At 37.1% G+C, this 16525-nt stretch overlaps 1 protein-coding gene across 1 annotated transcript in view; it reads left to right on the top strand.

Moving 5' to 3' along the window:
- The window catches only part of LOC150082101 (E3 ubiquitin ligase Rnf121), a 100056-nt gene that overhangs the window by 68915 nt on the left and 14616 nt on the right, over positions 1–16525 (top strand). The window contains exon 6 of the mRNA XM_090379972.1: positions 12872–13005. Coding sequence (XP_090236098.1) covers positions 12872–13005 — 134 coding nt within the window. The remainder of the gene's footprint in view (positions 1–12871; positions 13006–16525) is intronic.

The following is a 16525-nucleotide window of genomic DNA, read 5'->3' as shown; positions in this document are numbered from 1 at the left end:
TGGCTATCCGGAAGAGGTCTAACATCAATTATTCTGGATAACTGTTGCTCTACTGTAAGTGATTCTTATGAAGGTTTGAACACCGAATTCAGCTTTACTCGTTTTTTTTTTTATTGTGTGCAAGGTGTTGATAATACGAGAGGGTATCAAAAAGTTCATACCCTTACCTAGAAATAATAGCCCCAGAAAGGTGAAACTTCACAGGAACTTTAATCCTTTTCTATGTACTCTCCATATATAGTAACACATTTCTCCTATCTATGGATCAGTTGTTTAAAGTCTTGTTCATAGAATCCACACTTTTTGCCTGAAACCACGATTCCTCTTCATTGATGACTTCCTGAGACAAATCAAAGTGGCATCCATGCAATGGTTTCTTCATTTCTTGAAACAAGAAGTTTGATGGTGCTAAGTCAGGAGAATAGGGTGGGTTCACCCTAAAAAAGTTCTCAACATCCGCATTACACAAATCCAACAGTTGACGAGAACATTTCATTCGACATTGCTTCTGCAAAGGCATCAGTAATCTTGGAACCCATCGTGTGGAGACCTTAGACATGTGGATGGTTGTGTAAATGATGTGGGCAGACCCATAGCTAATTCCCACTGTATTTGCGATGAAATGAATTGTCACACGTCTGTCACTCAGCACCAGCTACTCAGCCTTTACAACCATCTCACTGTCTGTGGATGTTGATGGCTGTCCTTCTCTTGGCTCATCAAAGACACTTGTATGACTGCACTGGACCCCTTTCCACTTTTTTTACAGTGTCATAGAATAAACAATTCTTCCCATATACTTTCATTTCTTCGTCAATTTCCTGAGCTTTCTGGCCCTGCAAATGCAGGCACTAGATCACTGCTCGATACTCCACTTTGTCAACCGTAGCATCCTTCCTCAGATTCTGGGCTCCACTTCTGGTGTACGATCACCTATGGGAATGAAATTTCACATATTAGTTATTGAATATGTAGACAACTTATATTAAAAATGACATCTTCCTACTGATGTTTAATCTAGGTCAGGGTACAAACTTTTTGACCCCCCCCCCCCCGGTACAATATCAGTGTTCAATAAGGTTGAATGAACTATTCAGTTCTGAGCTCTCCTCTTTGCCAACACCTTGCACAGTCAATAAGTTGGATAACTTCTGTTATAGCCACAGCAGTTTCATTGTGAACTTGCTACAGATTAATTGCAATCATAGAGATTTCCTCGCATTACTCTGTAATTATGATGAACATTTGAATAGTTTCCATTCATTAGCAATGAAGAATTTTTTGTTTGCAAAGTACATATTTAACAACAGTGTATACAGTGACAGCATCAATTAATATAAGTACAGTAGAACCCAGATAAGAAATTCCACATAAGAAGTTTTCTCCTGTACTGGGTTTGGTTTCTTCAGTCCTAATTTCAACTCTATATATTGTAATATATTATTTTCCTGCGTAAGAAGTTTCCCGGGTAAAATGTTTTCCCGCATAAAACGTTTGTGATAAAGAATATGCAGAGTACTATTATAATGATGTTTTTAAATACATAAATTCTTTATTTTTAATATTGAAAAAATATTAAACAATATAAACATTTTGGTAATCGAACAAGTTAGTGCAAAGTATCATTTTAATTCATAGTAAATCAGCAAAGTAAGTGAAATGGCATTGTTTTTGATATACATGTATCTCATATTGTGAATGCCTTCACAACGAGTTGCTCTGATATTGTGCTACCTCCAATAAGCAATGCTTCGCCAATGGAGAAGACTAACGTAGCCTAGTGGTCAGGCGCGCGGGTGCATAAGTACACGTGCCTTGAGTGACCGGGGTTCAAGCCCATGACTACTGAATATATGCTGTTTCTTGTATTCTGTCTATCTTGTGAACTCCTCTGACCGTTTGGTCGTCCCGGAGTATAAACTGAAAATTTATTTTTTTTATTTTAATGTTACTTATTCTTGGCAGATACCACCACCCCTATTTGAGAATCCAGTGTCGAAGCATTGCTTATTCAACATCAGGGCAACTTGTTGTGAAGGCATTCACAATAGAGATCACAAAAACAACGTCATTTCACCTACTTCAGTGTTTTACTGCGAACTAAAATGCTTGGCACTAACTTGTTCAATTATTGAATTTTCTGTAGTCTGAGGCTTTTAGCCCTAAAACCGTTTTAGTATAAACATTTTGATATGATGGAAGTGACATATTGCAATTGATTTCATTGATATCCATAATTGGATAGTGTTGGCCACATGAAGCACAGTAATGCAGTTACTGTTAAGTTCTGATGGTTCTGAACAGTTCTGAATTACTTAGTGGATTGTTTCTCTGTATTATTGTAATTGTGACCTTTTAAGGTATGTTGGAACTCCAAAGGAGCTCATCCTTTCAACTTGGTAAGGAGTTTAATGAGCAGAATGTTAAGCAATTAGAAATCCTCAGTTTAAAAATGTTTCCCATAAGCAGAGTAAAATATTTATAAATTCTGAAATAGTACTTAAAAATGATCTTTAACTTATGTATGTGTATCTTTTTCATTTTTATTTATGTAGTTAATATTTCATACTTAGTCATTTTCCCTTCTAAGAAGTTTTCCTGCATAAGAAGTTCTAAACCTCTGGTCCTTTGGAAAACTTATCTGGGTTCTACTGTATTAACAAATGATACAAGGAAGTAAGCTTATACAGTATTATTAGCCTTAAAAAAAAAAAAGCAGAAAAAAAATTTACATCACATGCCCTTCCCATCTAATAATTTTCCAATCCTTCTTTGAATTTATTCAGAATACCCACTTCCACAACACCATATGTAAGTTCATTCCAAATGGCTGAAAGCAAATTTCTGCAGATCTATCCTGCAACTGCCTTTTCCAGTTTAAATTTATTTATGTCTTTTATATGTTGTCTGAGAATGAGTGTAAATGTCATCAGTATTTAGTGTACTCAACTCATTTAAGGCCTTAAACACCTCAATCAGGTTTCCCTGCAATTGCCTAATTTCCTGACTAACCCTGTTGTTATTCCCTGCACCCTTTTCAACAGATCTACATCGTTCCTGAAACAAGGTGTCCAAACTTGTATGACCTATTTAAGATGTTTCCTACCATAGAATACTCACTTTGTTCCTACTAGAAAAATTCCTGTATATTATTGACAAACACCTATGAGGTGTAGCATGTCTGCGCTGCCCAGAGAACTGTCAGACTGTACAGCTGCCTCAAAGCCTTTTTAATTTTAACTTGAGTTTGGTGCTATCTAAATGTTGTTATTCTGGGATTATTGCTACCCAGATGTTAGTATCTTTCATTTATCGTTGTTAAACCTCAACTGCCACTTTTCAGCCCATCTGCCTAATTTATCCAGCTCTTGTTGAAGTATTGTACCCTGATTACTGCCATTGCCCTTCCCACCTTTGTATCATTACCAAATTTTGTTAACTTGATATACCTACATCAGTACAATTAACAAATATTAAAAACAGCAAGGAGCCCAACACCAACCCCTGAGAGAGCCCACTCTTAATGTTAAATCACGAAGAGTAGTGACCTTTTAATAATCGCTCTTTGGTTATTAACTGTCTGTTCTTTTATTCATAGCAACAGCTTGCTTCAGTACGTCTCTTCTACAATTTGTATCATAGTTTTTCATATAGAACAGTATCAAAAACTTTACTGAAATATAGATGAATGAAGTCAAAATTATTTTTTGCATCCTGTTCCTTTGTGACTACCTCATTGTATCTAATCATATTGGTCATACAGGATCACCAGTGGTGATCTTTATGACCAATGTGGTGATTTCCATTTTATCCATTATATTCCCTGGCAGAGAAGTCGAGCTTGCAGGTATGTAATTACTCACTTCACACTTTGTGAATAGAAACATTTGCACATCTTTGGTCAATAGGAACATCCTCTGTATCCATAGATGCTCTCATAATTATGAAACATGCTAAAAGTTTGCTCTTTTGTTGCTTTCTTTAATATAATTGGGTAAATGTCTGTTCTATTATGCCATGATATACAGTGAACTAATGTGGTTCACTGCTTTCCTTCTAGTGTTAACATAGCAAAGAAGTGTTTGCTGTTTCTCTTTGCATACTTAAACCAAGTTAAGTGCAATAGGATGCTTGCAAGTTAATTAACAAATCTGAACATTCTCTTACAATATGGATGCAAATTCAAAGTTGTTCCCCTCCCCAGCATAACAAACGAAAGAAAGTCTTTTATCATTTTATTGTTCTCTTGAAAATAACTGCAATTCAGTTTGTGCAGGTTATATTAAGAATTTAAAATATAAATCTGTCCACTCTTTTCAGTTAAAAGTGTAACACCAAAATCAATATTCTAAAAATGTTCAGCATAGATCCTATTCAAATATCAGGTAACAAACTATACCCTTTGATACTTGTCAGAGTAAGGACCCCACTTCTCCTGGAAAGAAGTGCCACTATGGATAAGATAATACAAGATTGTACTAAAACTTATATTGGAGAAACTGGTTGTAGACTTGGAGAGAAAATTTGTTTACTATTTAGCTGCTAACTGTATGTCAGTGCAACAAAACACTACTGGGAAAGGGGTTCACAAAGTCAGTCTAGACCATGCCATGATCATATTGCACAGCATATATGGTATGAGTGGAAGTGGTTAGAAGAATAGGGCACATCATCATATCAACACATAGTTAAAAAGAAGTGGATAAAGGTTTATCTGGTCATACAACTTTTAAGAAATCATTCTAGCACATGACCACATTTGTTGTCCTCTCCACTACCCTCCACTTAGTATATAACTAGAACACTTCAGACTTTCATAAAGAGTTTCTGTGGACTCAAGGAGCCATTTTGTGTACACAGCTATACAGTGTCCATTCTTCCTTCAGCTGCAGCATGGAACAGATTAGTGTTTTCTGCAAGTAGAAACTGATAACATCAGTCATTAGGAACTTAATTTAATATTTGCTTGAGGAAGATCTGGAAAAAGAGATTGAAATGCATGGACTCTTATTTTACATTAATTGTTTACTTAAATTTTGTTAGCATTCTGCAGCTGCTCTAAATTCCAGGTTCTCTACATATAAATTTAAACATAAACCCTGTACAGCAGTTATTCTTTTAATTACATTAAATATTGCTTTATTTCTTATTATTCACAGAATAAAGTGTATTTTACTAGTAATTGATATGTGTGTGTGTGTATCATCGTCTTTCAGCTCATATATCAGTAGTCAGTATACAAGTAGAATCAAACTCAGTTACAGCATTATTGAGGGGACTGTGATATTATTAACATAATAATCGTTAATTTCAAGGTTTTATGATTTCTGTCAATAACGTTAATTTTAGTTAATTGTATTAGCAGTCACAGGCTTGAACCTCAGTCCACTTAAAGAACGTGTGCTACTGGTTTGCCTGCAAGGGTCAACTGTGTCAATGCTATGCTCCTGCCCTCATTGTCCAAGGAACAAGATTCAGGTTGGTGGCAGCACAAGTATAGTGTTTTTTTTTTTTTTTTTTTTTTTTTGTAGCTCTGGCAGCCCACTCCCAACTGCATTTATTACTTGCTGGTAAAACTGCTATTGTGGGCATCCCATGTGGGCTCCATGATAGGTGGGGAGCCTAGATGCTGAATAAAAATAAAAACAACTATGACTCCTGATATTTTAAATTCTCCTTTTTGGGACTCCAGTGAGGTCCCTACCAGAAAATTATATCACTAACATGGAAAAGATTGCCTCTACTAAAAGACCCAGAACTGAAAATGCGTCAGGTCTAAGTCCAGTACCTTGTTACCTGATTGTATGTTCCACCAGTGAAAAGCTCATAGAAAAAACATTAACCTTCTTCATCAGGAAGGATTTCGTAGGGCTAGCAGGCTAACCCAAATCAGTTAAACAGCTTCTTTGTGACGACATCCTTATTGAGACAAAAGCTTATGTGCGCTCGGAACAGCTCCTCCAAGCAACAGCTGTTGGGGGAATACCAAGTATAGTACCTCCACAAAACATTGAACTCGTCCCAAGGCATAATCTCTGAATAGGATCTGCTCCAATTTGTCTGAGGAGGAAATCTGTTCAGAATTAAAAAGCCAAATGTTCATACATAGGAATGGGAGTCTAGTCCTGACTAGAAACCTCATCCTTACTTTTAATATACCAATACGCCAATGAGCCAAAACATTATGACCAGCAAGTCGTTATGCAAATCAAAGCAACTGCAAGTGAACTACGGTGCGTGCATGGGTCTGGACACGGTATAAAAAACACCTGATACTGCTCCGTTAATCAGTGTTACTCTTGTTCTTCAGATGGGAAAGGCAGCGGACTTGAGTGAGTTTGACAATGGCCAAATTGTAATGGCCAGATGACTGAGTCAGAGCATATCTGAAACGGCACCGCTGGTGGGATGCTCATAGTCAGCCGTGGTTAGTACCTACCAAAAGTGGTCCGAGGAGGGAAGTCCCACGAACCGCGGGCGAGGTGTTGGACGACCACGGCTCATCGATGGTAGAGATGAGCGAAGGCTCTCCCGGATGGTACGTGGCAACAGAAGGGCGACTGTGGTGCAACTTATCACATTTGGAACATGTGGCAACTCCCCATATGTTCCAAACCCATTAAGGGGTTTCAAGTGCCAGAAATATGGACATTTCAAATGGCCTGTCGTGGTACTCTTGCATGCACAAGATGTGGCGCAGACGACCATAAGATTACATCATGTAAAGCTGCTAAACCCACCTGCATTAATTGCCAATGTGAGCACCCTGCATACTCTTGCGCATGCTAGAGGTGGAAGGAAGAAAAGGAAATACAACTAAAGGAAGAGTTGAATATATTATACCTGGAGGTCAGAAAAGCAGTTAAACCAGTAAATAGCAATAAGGTAACATATGCTGAAAAGGTTGCCAAGAAATGTTCAATTGGAACTCAAACAGAAATGACTGTACCACTGAAAGAATTATTCACTTCCATTGCCTGCTATTTACTGAGCTTAAAAAAACCAGCACAGAAAAAAAACCAAGTCAGCTGTCACTCCAATATCTGTACTGCCTCCGACCTTTAAAGTAACAGTACTGAAAACTCAACCACCAGTGGTGATACAAGAAAAAAATGGATGTCAAAACCTAGGAGGTACCTGATGAATCAGTCTTGAAACTCTGTGAAGGAAGAAATGGACCTACCCAGGACAGCATCCATACTTCCCCAAAAAAGATAAATCCAAGACTGAGAAAAGTAAGCCCTTAGCACTTTGGAAGCTGACTGATGGATCCATCAACCCCAGTATTGGCCATATTCCTACAGTGGAATTGGCATGGATTCCAGCAAAATGTAGAAGACATCAAGGCACTCCTGAAAAAGCATGAACCATCCTGCTTTTGCTTACAGAAGACATGTTTAAAGGCAAATGATGATCCCATCATGTGTGCGACACTGCTATTATTTGTAAGGATGGTCCTGCTCATGGAGGAGTTGTTAATCCTCATGCACAACCAGTTCCCCTTTCAGCTTTATAACCAGCTTAGAGGCTGTTGTAATTTGCCTTACAGTGGGGTTTGTATTAATCATCTGCTCTATTTATTTGCCACCTGGGACTGACATCTTCCAGAAGGACCGTCATGGTTATGCAGTTGCCTTCTCCTTTCTTACTTCTTGGGGATTTTAGTGGACATACTACCCTGTGGGGTAGTGCTAACATCAATGAGAAAGGGGACGACTGATAGAGCATATGCTCACTGACAATGACCTCTCCCTTTTAAATGTGGGAACACACCTTCCACATGCCTACACATTTTTCTACCATTGATCTTTCTGTCTGCTCCCTTTCTCCCCCCCCCCTTCACTTACTTGGGAGGTGGAGGAGAACTCATATGGAAGTGATCATTTCCCTGTTATACTTCCCTCATCAATGGGAGACTGTGTCTGCCATTTAAATTATCACAGTGGAAGATTGATCAAGCTGACTGTAATGCCTTTCAACATCAGGCTAATCTTGACATCGCTACAGTCAGTCAGGAGCCTATCAGTGATGCAGTCATGTAGATCATAGAATATACAGGCACTCCCCAGCTTATGTAATTCTTGACTTAATGAAAATTCGACTTTTCGTAAGTTTTTTCCGGCCTGTGCAAACTTAAAAAAAATCGTGGAAACATATTTTGCATCCCATAGGAATAAATGAAGGTATCGTGAAAATATCGTAACGTTGAACCCAATAACACAAGTTTTTTTTTTTTTTTTTGGTTATTTGTTCCAAGACCTTGGAAGCTGAAATTTTCACTATATAACTAAGTATTTATCTCTCTTAAAGGTCATTTTTATAATGGAAATTGCACTACACTTTCATCATTATCATATATTCTGTTATAAGAATCAATTTTGAACGCCTTTGTGATATTTTTCTGTAGGTACTGTAGGTCACTACCATCAAACAGTAAAAACATTTTGCACTTTTCGGTTTATTGGCCTTTTCTGTAGGTCACTACCATCAAACAGTAAAAACATTTTGCACTTTTCGGTTTATTGGCCTTTTCTGTTAGTGCAGCCTATTATAAACGGGTACTAAACTCGATCTTATTGCATTTGCAATAATATCAATAACTCAAATTCTGTGGGTTTTTATGTTATGGTATTATGGTGAAATGAGTTCCCCTTTGCTGAAATCTTCAATCATATAAAAAACACAAATTTTCCGAATCTTCTCTTCATTCCTATTTACTTATTACAATGGTGAAGGGAAAGGGACCAACAGAAAGTGCAAGTGCTGGCAGTGCTAGGAAACGAAACAAAATTGATTTAGAAATGAAGATGGTTAATTAAGAAGTACAAAGCAGGACAAAGTTTGTCATCTATTGCACGGAATTAGGTCTTGCTGCTTCAACAGCGAATACTATTGACAATGGAACAGTTCACGTATAAAAGAACACGTTAAAGGATCAACGTATTTAAGATAAACAGTAATCACAAAACCATTCTGGTACTATATCAAAGATGGAAAATCAGATTCAGAAGCAAGTGTCCCTGAGTCCAATGGCCATCCAAGCAAAAGCAAGAAGTATTTATGAAGATATTAAGGATAAGTATGGCAAACCCCAAGCCAAGTTCGTGGCAAGAAACGGGTGGTTAATAGGTTCAACCATCGCACTGGTTTCCAAAACATTAAAGTGTGTGGTGAAGTTGCCAGTGCCGATTCTGCAGCTGAAGAGAAATTTTGTGATATGTTAGAAAAAACCCCTTCTAAATCTCCACAGCTCTCAACTTCCGCAGCAGTGTGCTTATCAGCTAGAGAGTTAATTCTGGCAACGATGCCCGAAAGGTAAAACTTGCTGATGTTATGCCTGTCTCCTCTCTCTTTTTGTAATTTTATAATTTTGAAATTTTTGTAATTTTGTACACTTTTGTAATTTTTCCTGTGCATGAGATAAAAAAATTGATTAAATAATTCTATTTACATGTTTGTCGAGCATTTATTTTTTGCTTCAATCAAATTTAGTGTGCATAGTTGTGAGTGCTGCATAAGCATTTAGGGAAATTCTGACTTACGTAGAGTTCCATGGAATGCAACCCTTACGTAAGTCGGGGAGTGGCTGTATCGTCCACGCAGCTGCGATTGAAATTCCAAAAACATCCATCCAGTTTCCACCATTTCCTAAATCTGGTAGAATTCAGGATGCACATCAGCAAAAAAGGCACAAAACAAAGCCTGGAGGATATTCTGCTGATATCTCACCGCAGAAAATTTACTATCATTTAAATGTGCACATGCCCAAGTATGCTACATCCAACGTCAGAGCCAAAGGGAATCTTGGATGCATTTTACTTCTTCCATAATCCAGACTTCTAGCTCAAAAGTAGTCTGGGATAAGATTCAGAAAATGAAGGGAAAATATCCACCATGCCCTTTAATGATCTTTGTGAACTATGGATGCCCAATTGCAGATCTAAGTGCAGTTGCAAATACTCTAGTGGAAACATTTGCAAAAATCTCTGCAATAACATCATTTCCCAGCATTCTTGGCCCCAAAAAAGAAAAGTAAGAAACTTCCATTAAACTTCTCTTCTGAAGGACTTGAACCATGTAACAACCCCTTTTCACAGGAAGGGTTAAGTGCAACACTCTTTTTTTTACATGAACAAGTGCTATGGGACCAGATGACATCCATTACAAAATGATCACCATCACCATAACGTAAAGATTACCTTTTAATTTTATTTAATATAATATTAGTAAAATAATAAGAACATATTGAGAACATATCGACATAGAACATATTGAGTATTACAGCTCTGATTCATACCATCTATTTAATATAATATATCTTGAGAAATAATTTCTGGATTCCTGGTGTAAAGGTATAATTGTTCTTGCCTTCCAAAAGCCAGGAAAAGCTCCTAGAAATCCACTAATCATCCTAGCTCCCTGACAAGCTGTATGTGCAAAGTCCTGAAGAGAATGGTTAATGCTTGCCATATATGGTATTTGGAAACAAATGGTCTGCTTTCCAGGATGCAGTGTGGCTTCCGAAGAAACAGAACTACTTTGGATCATCTAATCAGCCTCGAAACAGATATTTGTGATGCTTTTATTAGGTCCAAGCACTGGTTTTTCTTTAATATCAAAAAAGCATATGATACAGCCTGGAAATTTGGCATATTGCAAGATCTCCATAATTTTGGTGTTAAGGGTAACCAGTGCTTGGAATTCATTTTGATCGTCAAGTTTGTTTAGGATCCACACTCTCAAGTGTTTTGCCAAGGGGATGGGGACAGGGAGATCCACAAGGGGCTGTCCTAAGTGTCTCGCTTTTTAAAATCAAACTATTTCAGAACAACTTCCACAACAGTAAACAATGCCCTCTACATTGACAATTTTACTATATTTTTTTACTCGTGCAATATGAGGGGCATTGAAAGGCAACTGCAGAAAGCCATTCACTGAACATCATGGACATCAGCTAACAGGGTTCAGATTTTCATCACAGACAACTATTTGTGTACAGTTTTGTCGCTTCGTCCTGATCTAGAATTAAGGTTTGGACTAAACAACATTCCAGTGGTAGCAGAAACCAAACTCCTAGGACTTCTTTTTTGACAAGAAGCTAACATTTCTAAGACATATTCATCAGCTAAGGACAAAGTGTGCCAAGGGACTTAAATTCTACAATCCCTTTTATCAACTTTGTGGGGTGCAGATCACTGTATCCTACTTCAGCTGTACCAGGCTCTTGTACATTCTAAATTTGATTACAGTTCTCAGGTTTATGCTTCTGCTAAAGACAGTGCACTTCAATGATTAGATCCAATCTACCACCAGGCCATCCAGGTAAATGAACCATATCTGTCTCTTTGACGTAAGCAGCTGTCCTTACAGTATGCTTTTAATTGAAATTCCTTCCTGACAACCCCACGTGGGCATCAGTTTTTGAGCCATGATGGGAAAATCTCTACAACACTGGTCAGACTGCTAACCAACCTTTTGGTATTCGAATCCAAGGACTGTTAAGTGAACTAAACATGTCATTAGACAACATTGCTCAGTCATCAGGACAATTCCTTACACCCTAGCATGCCATCTTCCAACTTGTGACTTCTCACATCACCAGCAACTCTTTGCATCACATCAAGCACAATATTCCAACTTCCTGCCAGTCTGCACAGACAGCTCCAAGTCAGAATCTTATGTGGGATTGCTGTTGTACTTCCACACAAAACTGTATCCAACAAGGTTCCACAAGAAATTAGCATATATATACTGCAATATTTCATGCAATAGAAATAGCACTTGATCATATTAAAAATAGCAATTAACAAAGGTATACAATATTGTGATTCATCAAGTGTGTTACAGTTTCTATTATCAGTGAGGTATAACCTTCATCTAGTCAGATGATTTTTTTTTTCTCTCTCCTTGAGTTGGAATTTGATATCCACTTTTGCTGGATTCCAAGCAACATTGGGATCAGGGAAAATGAATTAGCTGATACTGCTGCCAAATCATCCACTTCCCTGGGTAATCATTACCTGTATGAACTACAGGCAAATAATGTGCACCAAATTATATTCCCAGTGGCAAGATTCTTGGCACAGACAGACAGACCACAAATAAACTACATCATATTAAGCCTGTAATCACACATTGGCAGTCCAGTCTATGCAGGGTATGAAGAGAGGAAGTTTTTCTTGCTCAGCTCTGCATAGGCAGTCATCAGACACGCTCCTTTTTTGCTGAGAGCGGATGACCCACTTATGTGCGAGTCATGTGAAACTATTTTAACTGTTCATTACATTTTTATAGAATGTCATATCTTTAGAGAAGCATATTTATTTTTTGCTTTTAATAATCTGACTGAACATTTATGCTCAGATTTTAGGTGGCATTTTTAACTTTCTACACTCTATTAATTTATACACACAAATCGAAATTTATTCGTTTTTATTTAGTCAAAAGTTTGATTGACCTGCCATGCCAAAAAAGGTTGCTGACCAGTTTAAGGTTGCAGTTTTAATGTGGTTAACTAATTTAAGCATTATTATCCTTATTTTTAATTAATTTCTTCTATAAATATATACATGGTTGTTATTAACAAGGGATAATTTATTCACACTAAATAGATTAAAAGTCATAAAATTGGCCTAGTTTAGTTATTTAAATAATGACTAGGTCTTTCCATCATTTGGATTAGGGAATGGTTATTATATAAGTAGTTCCTTTGAGTGTTAACATGAGTGTTTCTTATTTCCTCCCCATCTTCCCCAGCTTTCAGAATTTAAAAAAAATTCTGAAAACTGGAGAAGATGAGGAAGAAATATTAAATAATCTTTCTTTTATCAGTATTCTTGTACTTATTTTTGTCTTTTTAAATTTTTTATAGTATTATACACCTACTGGAGTTCCAGTTCGTCAGCTTGAACCAAATGTTTGTGCAGTGTGTGGAAATAAAATTCTAGTCCAGAATAATTCAGAAGCAATTGTTGAAAAGACATACAAATTAGCATGTGATCACATGTATCCTTTTGTATTTAAAGTGAATATTATTAGTTCCATTAGATTTTATTAGATTTTCTCACATTGTTCAAAACCACTTAATTCTTTATTAGTAATCTCTATTGCATGATAAATGGGGATCAGACCAGTTTGGAGAACCACAAGTTTAAGCCTACACCAACTATACCACAAATTCTAAAGCATTCTTCATTTTCCAAATATGTTAGTACAAATCTGTCTTTCTGGACTGTCAGCCTTCCATTCACTGCCTTCTTGCATGTTATTTTATTGTTAGACCTTTGGCCCTAGCCAAAATAATCCTTCTGTAATGCTTGCTTGACACCATCAATAACTCTTTCTCTTCATCTTCCTCTAGCCTTCTCCCATCCTTTCTGTATGCTTCGTACCATCTTCACTTATCTTCAGTTGGATGTTACTTACAATGTTCCAAAGATTTCCTAAAACTTTGGGATAATTGATAATGCCTAACTAATAATATTGTCAAGCTTAAGCTGATTTTCTTGTACCTACCTTTAAAAAAGTTGCTAATGCATCTTAATGTGCGTTGTCTACAATTCCTTGATTGTAGATACATGGCATACATTTACATGTGTGTAAACTGCACTTCAGGTGAATAGCATTTTTTCTATAAAGGTGAGTTCTGCTTGAAATAGTATAATACCAAGACACAATATCTGAGACATTGTGGTGTCTCAAATTGCTCATATAGAACACACTGAACATCCTGAAGATGGAGCACATTCTTAAGAATCAATTTGTACCATTACAGTTACAGGATTTTTTTTGCCCCTTTGTTGTATGAACACAGTTCATAAGCCTAGGATAGTAAAAGAACCTATCCAATTATCATTCAGAGATAGATAGGATATATCTATCTCTGAATGATAATTGGAGAAAGTCTGTTATTCATTTTGGCAGTATGGATGATTAATGTGCACACCAATAAAATTTCAAGACTTAACCTATAACCAAAATGTTGGTTATAGGTTTAAGTCTTGCTGCTCCAGCATCCTTCAGTACCTTATTAGTGCTATGCTGTGTGTTTTTCACCTTTTATATTCAAAAAAATTAATTCTGTTGAAAATTACAAAAAAAAAAAAAAAAAAAAGCAAGACATAAAATAATGCATAGTTTCTTAGTCTGTTCCATTTTCCAATTAAAGGAACATTAAGTGTGAAATTTCAAACATGCACATATTTCTGTTTATTATGTATTTAAATATTATTAAAAAAACATGATATACGAGGGGTTTCTGAAAAGTAAGGTAACACATTTTTTCTCTCAATGATGTTTAATAATATGAAGTTGAAATTACGCACTAAGAAATATGCGCTACTTCTCCACAAAGTCTCCAATTTTATTGATGCACTTGTCCCAATGATGGATGTTTATCAATACCAATACTGAAGAAGTCTGTGCCCACATGCAGTAACCACATCACATGCCTGATGAACTTTCTCATCTGTGGTGAAATGCTTTCCTGAAAGGTGTTTTTTCAGAGGGCCGAACAAATGGAAGTCTGGAGGTGCTAAGTCTGGGCTGTAGGGGGGATGTGACAGAGTTTCCCAATGATTATGGCACAACCACTCACAAGTGGTGTGGAGTTTTGTTGTCATGCAACAAAATCACGCTGCTTGTCAGGAGTTCTGGTCTTTTGCGTCAAATGTTATCTTTCAGTTTTTCCAACATTGCACAGTAAAATTGTGCATTGATTGTTCCTTCCTTCGGCAAGAAATCCACCAACAGAACACCTTGGCAATCCCAGAACACTTTTCAGATACTGGAAACAGTTTTGAATTTTTGTGCACAGGAGATTGTGGATGTTTCCAGGTATGGAGTCTTGTTTGCTCTCCGGTGTAAAGTGATGAACCCACGTTTCTTCTGCTGTGACTATGCGAGCGAAAAAAATCTCTCCTTTGTTGCTGTATGGCAACAGGTTCTCCAGACACATCCCCATGCATTTTGCTTTGTCCTCCTCTGCCAATTGTTGGGGGCATTCAGCGGCAACACACCTTTCGAAAGCCAAGGACATCGTGAACAGTCAACTTATTCATGTTCACTATTTGTGCAGTTTCACTCGCCTGTTTTCAAGAACGATGCCCTTAATGTGCAAAATGTTGTCTTCTGTCTTGCTCAATGAAGACCTGCCCGCCCGATGTCTATCTTCAATGTCAACACAGCCTGCTTTAAATTCATTGCACCAAAAACACACCTGCTTCTTTGTCATCACCTTTTCACCACACACAGCAATCAGTTCATGGTGAATGTTACTTAAAGACCCTTTTGCTTGCAAAAAGCAAATATAACTTCACGAACACCTGTTTTGGACCACACTTGTATGGTAGTGGCCATTTTGCAACTGGAATCTACTGTGAGGCAACAGTACTGGCAGTTCAAAAAGACTGCCAGTGTGCAGCACTGCACTGGCAGTCTTTTTGAACATTATTAATGGGTCTATCTGTCCACCGCATTTCATCTAATTCCCTTTCACCATTATTAAGAAAAAAAATTTGTTACCTTACTTTTCAGAAACCCCTCGTATATATGCAATACTGCTAGTTATTCTGTTTTCAGATTTATTTAAAATTTGGCACTCTTCACAGCATGCAAAATTTGAAATTACATGTGTTGTTTCCAACTGAGTAGTGCCCATTTGGAGAGGATATCAGGTTTTGTGTTATCATCTTTACTCTGTGAAAACAATAATCTTCTTCTTCTTCTTTGTCCTCGCCTTCTTCCCGCATTCATATGGGGTCGGCATGCTCTTTCCATTCATCGTCCCACTGTTCAATGTAATTCTAACACTTTTCAACTCCTTCATCACTAGCTGAACTAACTTCTTTAACCGGACCCGTCCTTTGTTCGGTAGCCCTGACACATCTACTTTCCATCAATCACCTTTTGTTTTGGCATAGTTTTTACAACCGGATGCCCTTCCTGACGTCAAACTTTGTGTGAAAACAATAAATATTTCAAAAACAACTAGGGTAAGACATGTTTATTGAATTAGTGGGAGGGAGAAAACAGGTAACCTGAAACTTTAAACAAACAGCATTGGCACTTGTCTGGTACCATGACGCTCTTTGAGCAAAAGCCAAGTAGTTGCAAAATTGGTGGCAGAGTATCTAACAGGTTCTCATGTGCAATTTCTGTATGTAAACCATTTAAAAAGGTAGTTAGTTAGTTTATGTATAACTGTCTCTGGTGGCACCCAGACTGATGTCCATCTCCACCTATATTCATGTATCCAAGTGGAACATCTAACAACAAAAAAAAAAATATATGTATAAACAAATAGGGATGAATATAAAGCTGTATATTGTTGTGTTCATATACATGTTCAGCATCTGTATAGTACTTATTATGCTTTTACTATAATAACTATATATATTCGTTAAATCTTTAGAACGTGATATCATGGGCCCACAGAGAAGAGGTTTTAAAATTTTTAAGAAATTAAAACTGGACACAAATGATCAAATAAAAACCAACTCCAAAACTCCATCTCTCAAGCAGAATG

Source organism: Mastigoproctus giganteus, chromosome 8, assembly GCF_048544385.1.
Source record: "Mastigoproctus giganteus isolate SK-2022 chromosome 8, ASM4854438v1, whole genome shotgun sequence".
Lineage (NCBI taxonomy): Eukaryota > Metazoa > Arthropoda > Arachnida > Uropygi > Thelyphonidae > Mastigoproctus > Mastigoproctus giganteus.
This window is presented reverse-complemented; position numbering and strand designations above follow the sequence as displayed.